Source organism: Monodon monoceros, unplaced genomic scaffold (assembly GCF_005190385.1).
Source record: "Monodon monoceros isolate NGI ecotype Baffin Bay Population unplaced genomic scaffold, NGI_Narwhal_1 Super_Scaffold_21, whole genome shotgun sequence".
Classification (NCBI taxonomy): Eukaryota; Metazoa; Chordata; class Mammalia; order Artiodactyla; family Monodontidae; genus Monodon; species Monodon monoceros.
Window position 1 is genome coordinate 163,662,371 of NW_021703778.1, and position 12,812 is coordinate 163,675,182.

At 56.1% G+C, this 12,812-nt stretch overlaps 1 protein-coding gene across 1 annotated transcript in view; it reads right to left on the bottom strand.

Moving 5' to 3' along the window:
- Positions 1-1,228: 1,228 nt before the first annotated feature.
- PRIMA1 (proline rich membrane anchor 1) overlaps positions 1,229-12,812 on the bottom strand; it is a 59,770-nt gene continuing 48,186 nt past the window's right edge. Inside the window, exon 5 of the mRNA XM_029238857.1 lies at positions 1,229-1,420. Coding sequence (XP_029094690.1) covers positions 1,318-1,420 — 103 coding nt within the window. The 3' untranslated portion in view covers positions 1,229-1,317. The remainder of the gene's footprint in view (positions 1,421-12,812) is intronic.

Genomic DNA, 12,812 nt, shown 5'->3' on the forward strand with positions numbered 1-12,812 from the left:
GCTAAGTCCCTACATAGCCAGCCAGTGGAGCCGCTGGCTGGGTCGGGTCCCTTCTGAGCAGGTGTGTGGGCAGTGAGGGAACCGCGGGGCGTGTTCTCCCAGCGCATGGGCTGTGCAGAACCACAAGGCTGCTGTCTCCAAGGGCCTAGCAATGTGCCCACGGGGCAGGTGGCCGACTGCCAAAGAGGCTGGCAGATGGGGGTCACCGGGCCAGTAGATGGGGGTCACCAGGCCTGGAGGGTCCCTCTCCTCACATCTCCTTTTCTTCCCTTCATCTACCAACCACTCTGGAGGGTTCAGCGCTTTTAGAACATAAAAGACATTCAAAGCAAGCCACAGGAAGAACACTGCCTCCTTCTGGGTGACGGGAGGCCTGGGGACTCTCAGGGAAGGGTCTGGGTACCAGGCCTCAGGGGAGCATCAGGGGCCCCAGCGCCAGGCAGGGTGGGCCCAGCCCAGAGGGCCGGCGGTGGGTTTGGCACAAGCGGTGGCCTCTGCCGGGGGGAGGGCAGGGCCTGGCTCACGTGGAAGCGTTGGTTCCTCTGAGGGTCAGGTGGGGGAATGAATCTGAGGACAGACGTAGTGGCCCCTGCCCTTCCCGGGCCCCGGGCCTGAGGTTCAGTGAGTCGTTTTTCCCTGGACGGCCAGACTCCACCCCGGGGTGTGAATGGGCCCCTCTGCTGGGTCCGGAGGGGACTCTGCAGGCTGGGCTCACGGCCCTCCGTGGCAGGGGGTCAGCAGACAGGGGCCCCAGGCGTCGGTGGGGACGGAAGGGAGAAGGCAGGCCCTGAAGACTGAGACAGCTGCAGATGGGGCGGCGGACAGATGTGTGGGAAGCACCTTTGAACGGGGACGTCTCACGGATGCACCCATGGCTTCTGTTGGGAGCAGCTTGGTCAAGGAAGAAGCAGGCGGGCTTCCTGGGGAGGAGGAGAGGTTTCCTTTTGGCTAAAGGGGGATGCCTCCCCGCCCCAGCAGACAGACTCCCTGCCTTCTCAGAGCGTGTGCTTTAGACAGCAGCCCGGAGACAGTCAACGGATCAAACGCAAGACAAGGAAGAGACGGGGCCGCGGGTGGCAGCGCTGCCCCGGGTGCTGCACGCAGGTGAGCCTGGCTCAGCATGGTGTCCGCTGCCCCTGCCCACGGACTGACCAGGGGGTGAGGCTGGGCAGAGTATGGTTTCTCCTTCGGGAGGCTCGAGGCCTTCAAGGCAATGAAGTCCCGACAAGCCCAGTGTCAGCTCGTGTCCACTTGCTTTCCTGTGTCCACTAGTGCCGCCGAGGTGCCCCTCTGGCCAGCGGCCCAGGGCCTGCAGACTCACACCACGGCGCTGTTCACGTCCACCCCTTTGTTGCTGTGCGAGGAGGTCATGGGATACTCAGCAACACCGGTGCCGTTTTCCTCTTTTCTCAGGGGTTTCCTGGGGGCCGGTGCAGCAGCGGGAAGGCAAGGGAGGGGGAGGCAGGGGTATCCATTAGTTATCGATGCCTGGCGAGGGGTATCTCACCCTCCTAGTTTTCCCGCCAGGCTCTGTTCCAGGTCAGAATCCTTGGGGTGCTTATCTTCGTGAGACTCAATCAGAAGCGGGATGTGGTCTTAAACTAGGGTGACAATATAATGTCATGCAAACATAGCTGACGGTGAAAGAGGGGAGCCGTGAATAATGAAGCAGGGACAATAGGCAGGATTTGGAACTGTTCTGGACAAACCAGAATGTATGCTCAGCCTAGTATGATATCAGGCTTTGGTTGGTCTCTTTGATTATGAGCCGACAGACATGACGATGAATATTTGGGGTGCAGACGGTTAAGAGGGGAGAGGTGCTAGTAGTTGGACTTTAAAATCTTATCTCTGTGTGATCAAAGGCAGGTGGAAAATGTGATGAAGTGGATGGTGGTAATGGTGGTAATGGTGGTGGAGGCGGTGATGGTGATGACAGGGATGGTGGCACTGATGGCAAAGGTGGTAGTGATGGTGGGTGGAAGTGGTGGTAATAGTAATTGGGGTGGAGGTCCTGGTGGAGTTGATGGTGGTGATGAGAGCGTTGGTCATGGTGGTGGTGATGATGGCAACGATGACAGTGGTAATAGTAATGGTGGTGCAGTTGAAGGTAGTGGTAATAACGATGACGGTAGAGATGGTAACGGTGGTGGTGGTGGTGATGGTGAATGTCCAGACTAAACTAGTGCACCCCAGTGGTTCTCAAACACTTCACATCGAGCCGTTTGAAACTCACTCCAGAGGCCCTTTAACCCCAGGAGCCATTCGTCTTACAAACGCAGGGCATCGGGAAGGCTGGGAGGATGGCTTTGAGAAGGCTCGTGCCCACTCCACTGAGACACTGAATTCACAGCACTGCTTTCTGGCCTGGCTCAAATCCCACTTCCTCTCTTGCATGGCTCAGGAGGGCTTCGGCCCCCAGCCCCAGGCCTGAGTGGCCACAGCCTCCCAACAGGTCCATGCCATACATGCTGCGTAGCCCGACCCCATGCCACAATCCTGCTGTCTCTTGGGTGGATCTGAGGCCCATGAGGCAGCAGCTCAGACACCTCCTGTATCTCCAATAACGCTGGGGCTGCGCCTGAACTGGCTTTGTGTGTTGTCTAAGTTGAACGCTTGCGGTCATGGTTGAAAGCCTAGGGACTGATTGCATCTGCCTTCTCAAATGTCCTCAGAGCCTCCCCAAACCCATCAGGAGAAGGCCTGGTAGGTGGAGACAGTTTGATGCCTATGGGATAAGGGCCTGGGTGATTAGTTTAGGGGAGGGAGGGTCTGTGAGCGGCTTATCAGTAGTTTCATGGGGTGGGACTACCAGGCCTGTTCAGAGGCGACATGGTTATCAGCCACACATTTTCTTGTCCCCTCTCACAACGGTCCCCTGAAGAAGATAGGCCTGAAGTTATGAGATTCATTTCATGGGGCAGCTGAGGCTTAGGGAGAGCTGTGACTTGCCCAAGGACCTCCCAGCTAGTTTGTGGTGGGACCTGGAACACCACCCACCACCGTGTCCTGGTCCAGACATCTTTCTGCTGAATCAGCATCCTCCTGCTACTGATGATAAAGCAGGCATCCCCCCCCGCCCCCCACCAAGAGGGCTCTGTGGTCCAATCACCTTAGGAAGGCCCTCCTCCGTCCTCCTCTTGGAGATTCCCCAGAGTTCTCCAGAGTCCTCCCAGAAGCCTGTCGCATTTTGCTTTAACCCAGCACATGCTATGTTCTAGGGTCTGAACACCCCATTTATGTAGATGCTCACAGACACTTTCTGGAATTCAGAAAGGGCTCAGACAAGTTGCCTTGTTTGTGATGGGCTCCTGGAAATGATGGACTCTGAGTTGACCTCTCCCCCTGCGCCTTTCTCCCTCTGTCTCCTTTACCTTTCCTCCTGTCCCACCCACCCCTTTCCAGGGGCCTCAAGCAGCTCTGACCTTGCTGGGTGGGCTTGATTTCTGACTCAGGGAGTTTTACCTAGCCTGGAAAACTGGGTGTGGGGACGCATATTCTTACAGTGAGATCCTTTGTTGCCCCTAACATGAGGCCGCCGATGGACTTAAGTGAGATTCCTAAATTTATCATTAATATAGAGGGATTTCATCAGGATCAGGGTTCCAGAAAATAGAGGCAAAAATCTCTGGGCCCAAAGATTTTTCTGTTTTTCTCCCTAATAAATATTCACTCTTGGGCTAGGTCTGAAAACGCAGCTGCAATGGGTCCAGGGCAGGGGAGATGAGGCTTAAGGGCCTTCAAGGGTGGATAATGAGGGACTTCCCTGGTGGTCCAGTGGTTAAGACTCTGCGCTTCCACTGCAGGGGGCAGGGGTTTGATCCCTGGACGGGGAATTAAGATCCCATATGCTTCGTGGCACAGCCAAAAAAATGAAAAAAAGCGGGGTGGATAATGAAGAGATGAAGGGGTCCTGGAACTCACAGGGAAATGGAGTAAGCCTGGAGGGCACAGAGTTCCTGCCCTTTTTTTTTTTTTTTTTTTTTTTGCGGTACTTGGGCCTCTCACTGCCATGGCTTCTCCCGTTGCGGAGCACAGGCTCCGGACGCGCAGGCCAAGCAGCCATGGCTCATGGGCCCAGCCACCCCGCGGCATGTGGAATCCTCCTGAACTGGGGCACGAACCCGTGTCCCCTGCATCGGCAGGCGGACTCTCAACCACTGCGCCACCAGGGAAGCCCTTCCTGCCCTTTTTAGGGAGTAGGTAGGAACTGAGCAGGATTCCTTCTGTCAGGAGGAGAGGAGAGATTGCTAACGCAGGCTGCTGGCTGGGAGACCCCTTTGCATTCCCGGGGCCTTGGGGGCCACGGTGGCTCAGAGGGCGTGGCTGGAGGGACACTGGAGGCAGGTTCAGGAGAGAGCTCCAGGGCCTTCTCAGTGACTCAGCCAGCTTCCCAGACAGGAAAGGGGGTCTCGGCAGGGGTCCACCCAGCAAAGTAGGCAACATTTGGCTGGCGCAACAGTGCCTCAGGAGCAGTCCCGGAGCCTGGGTGCGCTGAGGGGAGAAGTGGCTGCCCCAAGGGCTTTTCTGAGAAGTGAACTTGGTCTGCTCCCCTCCCCACTGGAGCTGAGCCCCCATCCACTCTGCTCCCTGGGCAGCCCAGTCCTGAAGCCCTTCCGGGGTTCACTGGAGCCCGGTGGAAGCTGGAGTTTTACCTACGGCAGGACAAGACTCTGCCTTGAACCCCATCTCCGTCCTCTCTCTAAGCACGGCTCTTCAGGGTGATGCTGCAGAAGTGCTGGGAGGAAGAATCAGGCTCAGTAAACCCAGCTCCACCACTTTCTAGCTGTGTGACCTTGGGCAAGCCACTTAACCTCTCTAGGCCTCAGTTTACTGGTCTATAAAATGGACACAATAATGGTGTCCATTTCATAGGCCCGTTGGGAGGATTAAATACGTTAATGCGTGTCAAGCCCCTAGATGAGCATCTGGCATACAGTAAGCGCTCCATAAGTGTGTGTTAGCTCTCAGTACTACGGTTGGAAAGGGGTCAGCGGGGAGCAGCCAGTGGTCTCCAGTCCGCACAGACTTCCCACCTAGTGTGCACCCTGCAGGGCTCCTGAAGTGCTAGGGAGGCTTCTGTGGACCCAGCCGGGCCCCTCCGTGAGCCAGCCGGGGAGGCCCCGCTAAACCAAGAAGACCTTTCCACCCGGTCTGTGTGGGAAGAGATGGGCGCAAACGGCTGCCTACACGGCCTGGTTCCTAAAACCAAGAGAAAGGGAAGTGAGCGCTTCCTTGGCTCTGTGCCCGACTCCCAGCTGTCGGAGGGTGAGGTCTCCCACCTTGAGACCCCACGCCCACCCCACCCCGGCCTGGTGCACAGGGGGCCCCCTGTTCTCTGCTTGGAGGGCGGCGCCGATGCCTCACTGCCTGCAGAACAGCGGCTGGTCCAGCCTGGGCAGGGCGGAGCCCTCTCGGTCAACGCTGGCAAGGCTGCCGCAGGCCCCACCCGCAGCCCCTGCTCTGTGGGGTAACTGGAAGTGAAGAACAGCTCTGAGGGCTTGAGAGGGAGGCTGCCGGCTTCTTGCCTCACGCACCCCACGGAGGGTCATTCTCAGCGAAGTGAGGTTAGAGGTCTCAGACCCCCTCTTCCAAAGGCATTCATCCTCCCCACAGCCCACTCCCGACACACACACACATATCTATGCACACATGCACCCACACATACCACACTGCACGTACATCACACACAATACACAAACCCACACATACATGCACACATACACACTCATACATGCCCGCCACACCCATACATACATACCACACACACACATGCACACGTATATCACACACACATGCTCATACACACACACTACACACATCACACAAGCCCACACATACATGCACACATACACACTCATACATGCCCCACATACATACACACACTACACACACATATACACATACATGCACATATATATCACACACACATGCTCACACACACACACACACACACACACACACACACACAGGGTTCTACCATGAGACGCCTCTGTAGACTGCAGATTTCTCCAAACCTCGTCAAGAAGCCAAAGAAAAGCCTTTCTGGGCCACAGAGGGCGTCCCTGACCATGAGAAGCAGCAGCCCCATTTCCCGCCCCGCATCCTCTGCCACCGCCAGGGGAAGGCGAGCCAGGCATGTGGCTGAGGAACCTCGCACTCCAGTCGCGTCCCCTGTGCTCACCGTCCCCCCACCAACCACCAGGGCTTCCTTGTTCGGCCACATCTGCTGAGCAAGTCGAAGGATGGCATCGGGAGGCTCTAAGACTCATGTCCTCCTCGGGACGTGGCTGGCAGGACAAGGCATCTGGATCTTATTCTGAGTGCAGCGGGAGCCATCAGAGGACTCCTTGTATTGGGGATTCCTGTCTATCCCCTCACCCTGCCCCATAACCTTGACCCAGCATGTCTGGAGAGACGAGTTCAGGGAGGATGGAGCTTCTTGGTGACAAAAGAAGGCCTAACAAGCAGGGACCCGTCTGAGTCTCCCATCCGCTGGTGCACCCCACAGGGCTCCTGACCCGAGGATCCCGGGCAGACAGAGCAGCTGGTCCCTACAGCCCGCCTCCTACCGCCAGGATGGGATTTCATCACCCGCCACAGCCTGTGGACCCCTATGGGGCGGGGGAGAAGCACAAATAAGCCCAAGTAAGTATCTCAGCCCAGGGCAGGTCAGGACACCCTGCGCCCCAGCCCCTTCTGGGCCCAGTCTCTTCTTGGAGGGAGAAGTGTGGTGATGGTAAAAATAATGAGAGATCCTGTGGCACCTGGGACTCAGAAGAAAGCTGTGTGTTGATCCCACCACTGGAACAGCCGAGAGGATGGCAGCGTGGCTCAGGGGAAGGAGTGCTGGCCCAGGAGTTAGACGGTTGAGTCTTGGTCCTGCCGCAAAGCACTGGAATCAGCTCTCTGAATCCAGCCCAGGTCCCAAAGGAAGTCAGACGGTTTCTGAGCACAGCCATGCATCTGTGCTCAACACCGATGCCAGAAGGGTCCCTCCTTGGAGCATACTACTTTTCACTTAATTCACGGTACAGCCAGACATGATAGTCTCAAATTCCAGCCAGAGAGGTTGGATTTGGGGGCCTGGGGGTAGTGGCACTGCTATAGAAGTGGCAGAGGGAAAGGCTGGGTCTCAAGCACCCAATCACTGCATTAGGCCCCCACCTGTCCCAAGAAGTGTTGGTGCAAAAGATAAGCCCAGTCTCAAGACTCCAGGGATGCAAGATGGATTCGAGGTGAATTTCTTGCTCCTGGAAGTTCATGGCAAGTTGAGGCTGGATGAAGAGGTTCCACTCCTATTCCAAATCCTGGACCCAGCCCACCTGGTCTTCCTCTGGCCCCTGCTCTGACCCTGACTAGGCAGCTCAGCAGAGGCCGGGGAAGAGAGGGCTGGGCTGCTGGGCGTGTCCTCTGGGGCGGAAGGGGAGGCAGCAGATGGCAGGGCCTGCCTCCTCTGAGGCAGTCTCAGCCTGAGAGTGTGTCATGTGCGCGTGGCAGGGAGGCCAGGCCTCTCCGGGCGTGACAGGGGGCTGCTGAGTCAGTGTGCGAGCACTGGATCATGGGTACCAGGAAGGGGCCTGGCGGGAGGGGGCAGACATGGCAGACGGTCAGGAAGCTGATGAAGGGGTGAGGCCAGGCATTAAAACCATGCACACATTATTCGCTCTAAGAGCAGATTCTACTTCACTCACCCAGAGGGAGAGGAACAAAGTGACTAAGTTTACTGAAATTCTGCACAGAGTTTGTCATTTTTAAAGGCAGACTCTGGCAAGTCTGTACAAACAAGCCTCCATTCGCACCACAGGAAGTCATGGAAGAGTACCACGTGCCAGGCGTGTGCCAGGCGCTGTGGAGGAGAGAGAGGAGATGAGTGAGACAGGACGACCACTCCCCCGTCTAATGTGCCTGTTGTGTGCGTGTGCGTGCGTGTGCACAGTCACTCACGCACTCGTGCACATGCAAACACCAACATTAACCGACCTAGAGCAGAAAGCAGAAATGTAAATCCAGGGAGAGCTACAACTCTAGCACTTGGAGGGGAAGAAAGATCTACCCAAGCCCAGGGTGCCATGTCCGAGGAGGTGTGTTTGAGCTGGGTCTTGAGTGAGCAGTAAGGACTCAGCTGGAAGCCAGGAGGGCAGCTCCCTGCATCCTCAAAGAATGTGAGACGAGGGCTGGACACCTCTGTGACCTGAGCCACGTCTCGTCCCCATCCAGGTCTCAGCTTCCTCCTACGACCACGGAGGTTTATTGTGGCTCAGACATCACAGGAATCTCCTTTGCCCTCCTCCATGGCATTCCAGCTGCCTCGGAACCAGGTCTTCTTGACTTGCCACACACTCGGTAAGAGCTAACCCTCTTCTGGGCCATCCCAAAGCTCCAAAAAGCACGTCAATTCTAAAAAGAAAACTAACTTCACTAAACTGACTTGCTATCGAGTCTATGATTCAGGAAAGATCTTGGACAAATTCCACGATGGAGTCAAGCTAAAGAAATAAAGACCTGGAGTGGGAGAAGGAGAGGGAGAGAGCTGAGTGCAGCAAGTTCCCAGAGGGGAGCTTGGAAGGCTGCTGGAGAATGCAACAGCTGTGCATCAAGCCCAGAGAGCTACCATCCACCTGGAGAGGAGGACGGATTCTCCAGGACAAACATGGAACTGACAGATTGATCACCTGATGTATTTGACCATATTGGGAAGAGGCATTGCTCACTCCAGGGAAGGAAACAAATCATAGTGCACTCAGCTGGGATCAATATTTACATTATCACTTACTAAGGGAGACACTGGCTAGTCATTGAACCTCTCACAGGAGACACCTATAGGAAGTGGATGGGAAGTGGGGAAGTGCTTTGTACGTCTGTGGGTAGTGTTAGGGTCCTGAACCTTGTGTCTGCTATAGTGAAAAGTCAATTGATAATGTTTCAGATTGAAAGAAAAGGTAAATAGAGTATCCACATCACTTAGAATATGCAGGGAAATACCAGAAGGAACAACGAACACTCAAAGGTGGTTGCCTCGGGCTTCCCTGGTGGCGCAGTGGTTGAGAATCTGCCTGCCAATGCAGGGGACACGGGTTCGAGCCCTGGTCTGGGAAGATCCCACATGCCACAGAGCAACTAGGCCCGTGAGCCACAACTACTGAGCCTGCGCGTGTGGAGCCTGTGCCCCGCAACAAGAGAGGCCACGACAGTGAAAGGCCCGCGCACCGCAATGAAGAGAAGCCCCCGCTTGCCGCAACTAGAGAAAGCCCTCGCACAGAAACGAAGACCCAACACAGCCAAAAAAAAAAAAAAATGTTTGCCTCTTATGAATGAGATTTGGGGTGAAAGAGGGACAATCAGGGGGCTGCTGGTTTTCTTAATAGGCTGTGACTCATTTGACATTTTTAACTATGCGCATGTGTTGCTTTAATAAAAATAAAAATTAAATTAAAAAGTGATAATGAACGTTCAAAGCCCTAACCATACTTTCTAATCATAAAGCTGCCTCAAGAGGCACGCATGGCACTCCTGACACTTGGGGTAGGGGAAGCACCTCTCCCACCCACTTCTCTTCCTCTCCCTCATTACCCCGAGGCTCTCTTTTTTCCTCTTCATAGCACTCAGCCTTTTAAAGCATTTCATTTATTAATTTGCCAGTGTGTGTATGTTTGATCTGCTTCCCCCAGAAGGAGGGGGCGGGCAGGGACCCAGTCTTGTTTATCACTACATCCCTGACATCTAGTCTAGGTCCCAGCACACAGTAGGTGCTCGATAAATATGTGTGGCCCAGCACTGGCTCACTGAGCAGCCTATGCCGGTCAGTGGGTTCTAAGGCCCATCAAGGAGACTTGGGTGTTCAAAAGTGTCTGTTCTCCTGGAAGCAACTCAACCACGAAAAGCTGATGTGCACGGGAGCCCAGCAATGATGCGGGCGCCCAGGCACTCTCAGGCACACGTGTGCACACCGCAGCGTACTCCCAGGGAGCAGCATGCTTGCTTATTGTCTGCAATTAGCAGCCTGCAGGATCGGCCAAACTGTTCTGCAGCTTTTTATTGGTCTTTCAGCCAATACCCTGTAAATTAGAAGGAAATGGCTGTCAAGTGGCTTAATGGCAAATCGGTGGCAAAGGGTGAAAGGCCCGTGCCATGCACCAGCAAAGGAAGCAGGGTGTTCTTCCTGTGCCTTGGGAGTGGGGGTAGCTCAAGGGAGGGGCCTGGGAGGGGTGAGGCCATCTCTGCAACGCAGGCCTCTGCATGAAGGGTGTGGCTGGCTGGCAGAGAAGCTGCAAACCCACCTAGGAGAACGACCTCACTCTTGAGGGCCCACAGGCCTGTGGGGTGCCACCTGGCTCTCCTACCCAGGCACTGCGCACCCCGCACCTTGGAGCTTGATCTCCATGCCTCTTGCTGACTCTGGCTTGTCTGAGGTCCTTGTCCTGCCCTGGACCAAGAGGTTCTTCTGTCGTCCCTGCTCACAGAGCCTTGGTCTCCCCTGCAGGCAGTCCTCTCTCATTGTAATTCCTGGTCCTTGGGGGGCAATCTGATTAACACCCGCTTCTCCCCCTAGGGATGTGTGCAGTGAAGACAGGGGCTGTGCCTGAAGCACCCACCGCCAAAGAGCCCAGGCCAAGCACAGCCCTGGCCCCTGGCCCAGTATTTACACGTCTGGGCGGTGGAAGGACCTAGCGGCAGTGGTCCGCCTGCCATGCCAGGACCGAGAAACAAAGGCTCAGGGAACTGGACAGAGACTTGAGGGACCCTCACTTTGAAGATGAGGGCAGTGATACCCACTGAGCTGGGCTGGGGCTGGGAACAGAACGCGGGGGTCTTGACTCCCAGTTCTGGGTTCTTTTAACAGCTCCAGGCTGTCCTGTTGTCTGATGACAGGTACATGCCAGGCCTGGGATGGGGAAGCGGCCTGGATGGAGCACGAGGTCCAGAACGCCCAAGGGCTCTGGGGCCTGACCATCCCGTGGTCACAGCAAGCTCAGAGCAAGGAGCCACTGAAATGCAGACCGCGTGGGCTCCCCACGGCTGGGAACCCTCCAGAATTTGGGTTATTGACAGGGGACTTGGGGGCCACTGCACGTGTTAGTCCCACTGACTAACACATGGGATGCCCATCTCCTTCCAAAAAACTTCTCAAGCCCCCAGGTCTAGATGAGGTGCCCCTTCCTCTGGGATCTCCCAACCTGGATGCCTTGAGCACCTTACCTCCCAGCACAGAGCCGGGACCTTGGGAACATTTGCTGAGTCACAGGATGAAGTTTGAGTCACTGAGTCTGTGTGTGGAAAGTGCTAAGTAGACCCCACCTCCCACCAAGGTCAATGCCCAGTGAGGGCACCATGGGGGTGCTCCTTCTGCATCTGCCCCCCCACCCCGTCTCTCTCATCCCTGCGGCCACAACCCACATGCCAAGCCGAGCTGGCATCTCCAGAATCATCTCCTTCCCATCCCAGCTGATCCTAGAACCATCCTCCCAGCAATCTGGCTCCAAAAGGCTGTGTTGTGGCCATTCACAAAGATCTCTTGGAAATCCTCCCCTAGGACTCCAGGCTGTGAGAGTGTTTTTTTTAAGAAAGCAGGGTCTATCACTGAATTTTCCTTTTAATGGTTTTATAGCGACATGCAATGCTTTTGTTTCCTGAGAGAAAAGCCATGTTTCAGATGAATTATTAACCAAAAAGAATTGACTGTGAGCAAGAAATCTTCCATTTACTCGGGAGAGAAATGCACACAGACAGCTGCCTGCGACAGGCTATCTCTTACAGGGTCAACTGGGGGAGCCGGGAGGGGGCATTTGCTCTCCTACACCGGGCGTAACTTCTGCTGCTCCTCCCCCAACCCACGAGAGGTTGATCCACCTTCCCCAGGTCAAGCTTCCTTCCAGGAGGCTTCTGGGAGAACTGGCCTCTATTTCTGCCCCCACTGACCATGAGTAGCAGCCCCTCCTGTCACTGATTATCTGTCCTCCTGCGCCAGGGATGCCCTCTCTGGACTGTGAGGGTCTGGACGGCAGAGGGCTGGGTCTTCACCCAGAGGAGGTTGCTGATCTGGTCGCTAGGGCAGAAAAGGGACTGTGCTCCATTTACTACGTGGGCCCGGGAGGCTGACACCTAGGCAGTATCTCCTGGGCTCCTCTGTTTCTTGGGTTTGGCCAATGGGAGGCACCTCCAGGAGACCTGGGAGCCTGGAGAAAGAAAGGGTGGGGAGTTTTCTCCCCCCACCTGCTGTGTTGGGGCTGCATCTCCCGCAGTTCCAACCACAGGTCCTGCTGCTTAGCCCTTCTTTCGAGTCTCCGGGCTCTCTAGGTTCCCCCTTGTATTATTTCCGTTGTCCTAGGGGTGCCAAGAGCTCCCACCGCTTTTAGTCCTGAAATGCTTCACGAATTCCACCGCTCGGTGGACCTGCCCACACCCCCTGGAGGAAGCCCCGCCCACACCCTAGGAGGAGGCCCCGCCCACACCCCTGGGAGGAAGCCCCGCCCACCCTCCGGGAAGGAGTGCCAGGCACACCATGGAAGGGATCCACTGAGCCGTCTGGGGTGAGTTCTCTGTCTTTCCAGGCGGCTGACAGACCCGGGAACCAAAAGCCCAGAGCCGGCGGAAGGAGACGGGAGGCCCCTCCTGTTGCTCCGAGGGCGGTGAGGGCGGGGCCTCCACACACCTTCTGTGAGGGCCGCCGCTCCGCCGAAACAAGGCCACCGCTGGCCGAAACGCCACGGTGCGGAGCTGTGAACGTCAGCTTCTTCTGATAGGTTCGCCCTGCCCTCCTGCCCTTGGAGCAGGTAGCCCATTTCTTCAGGAGAGTTTGGGGCAGAGAGAGA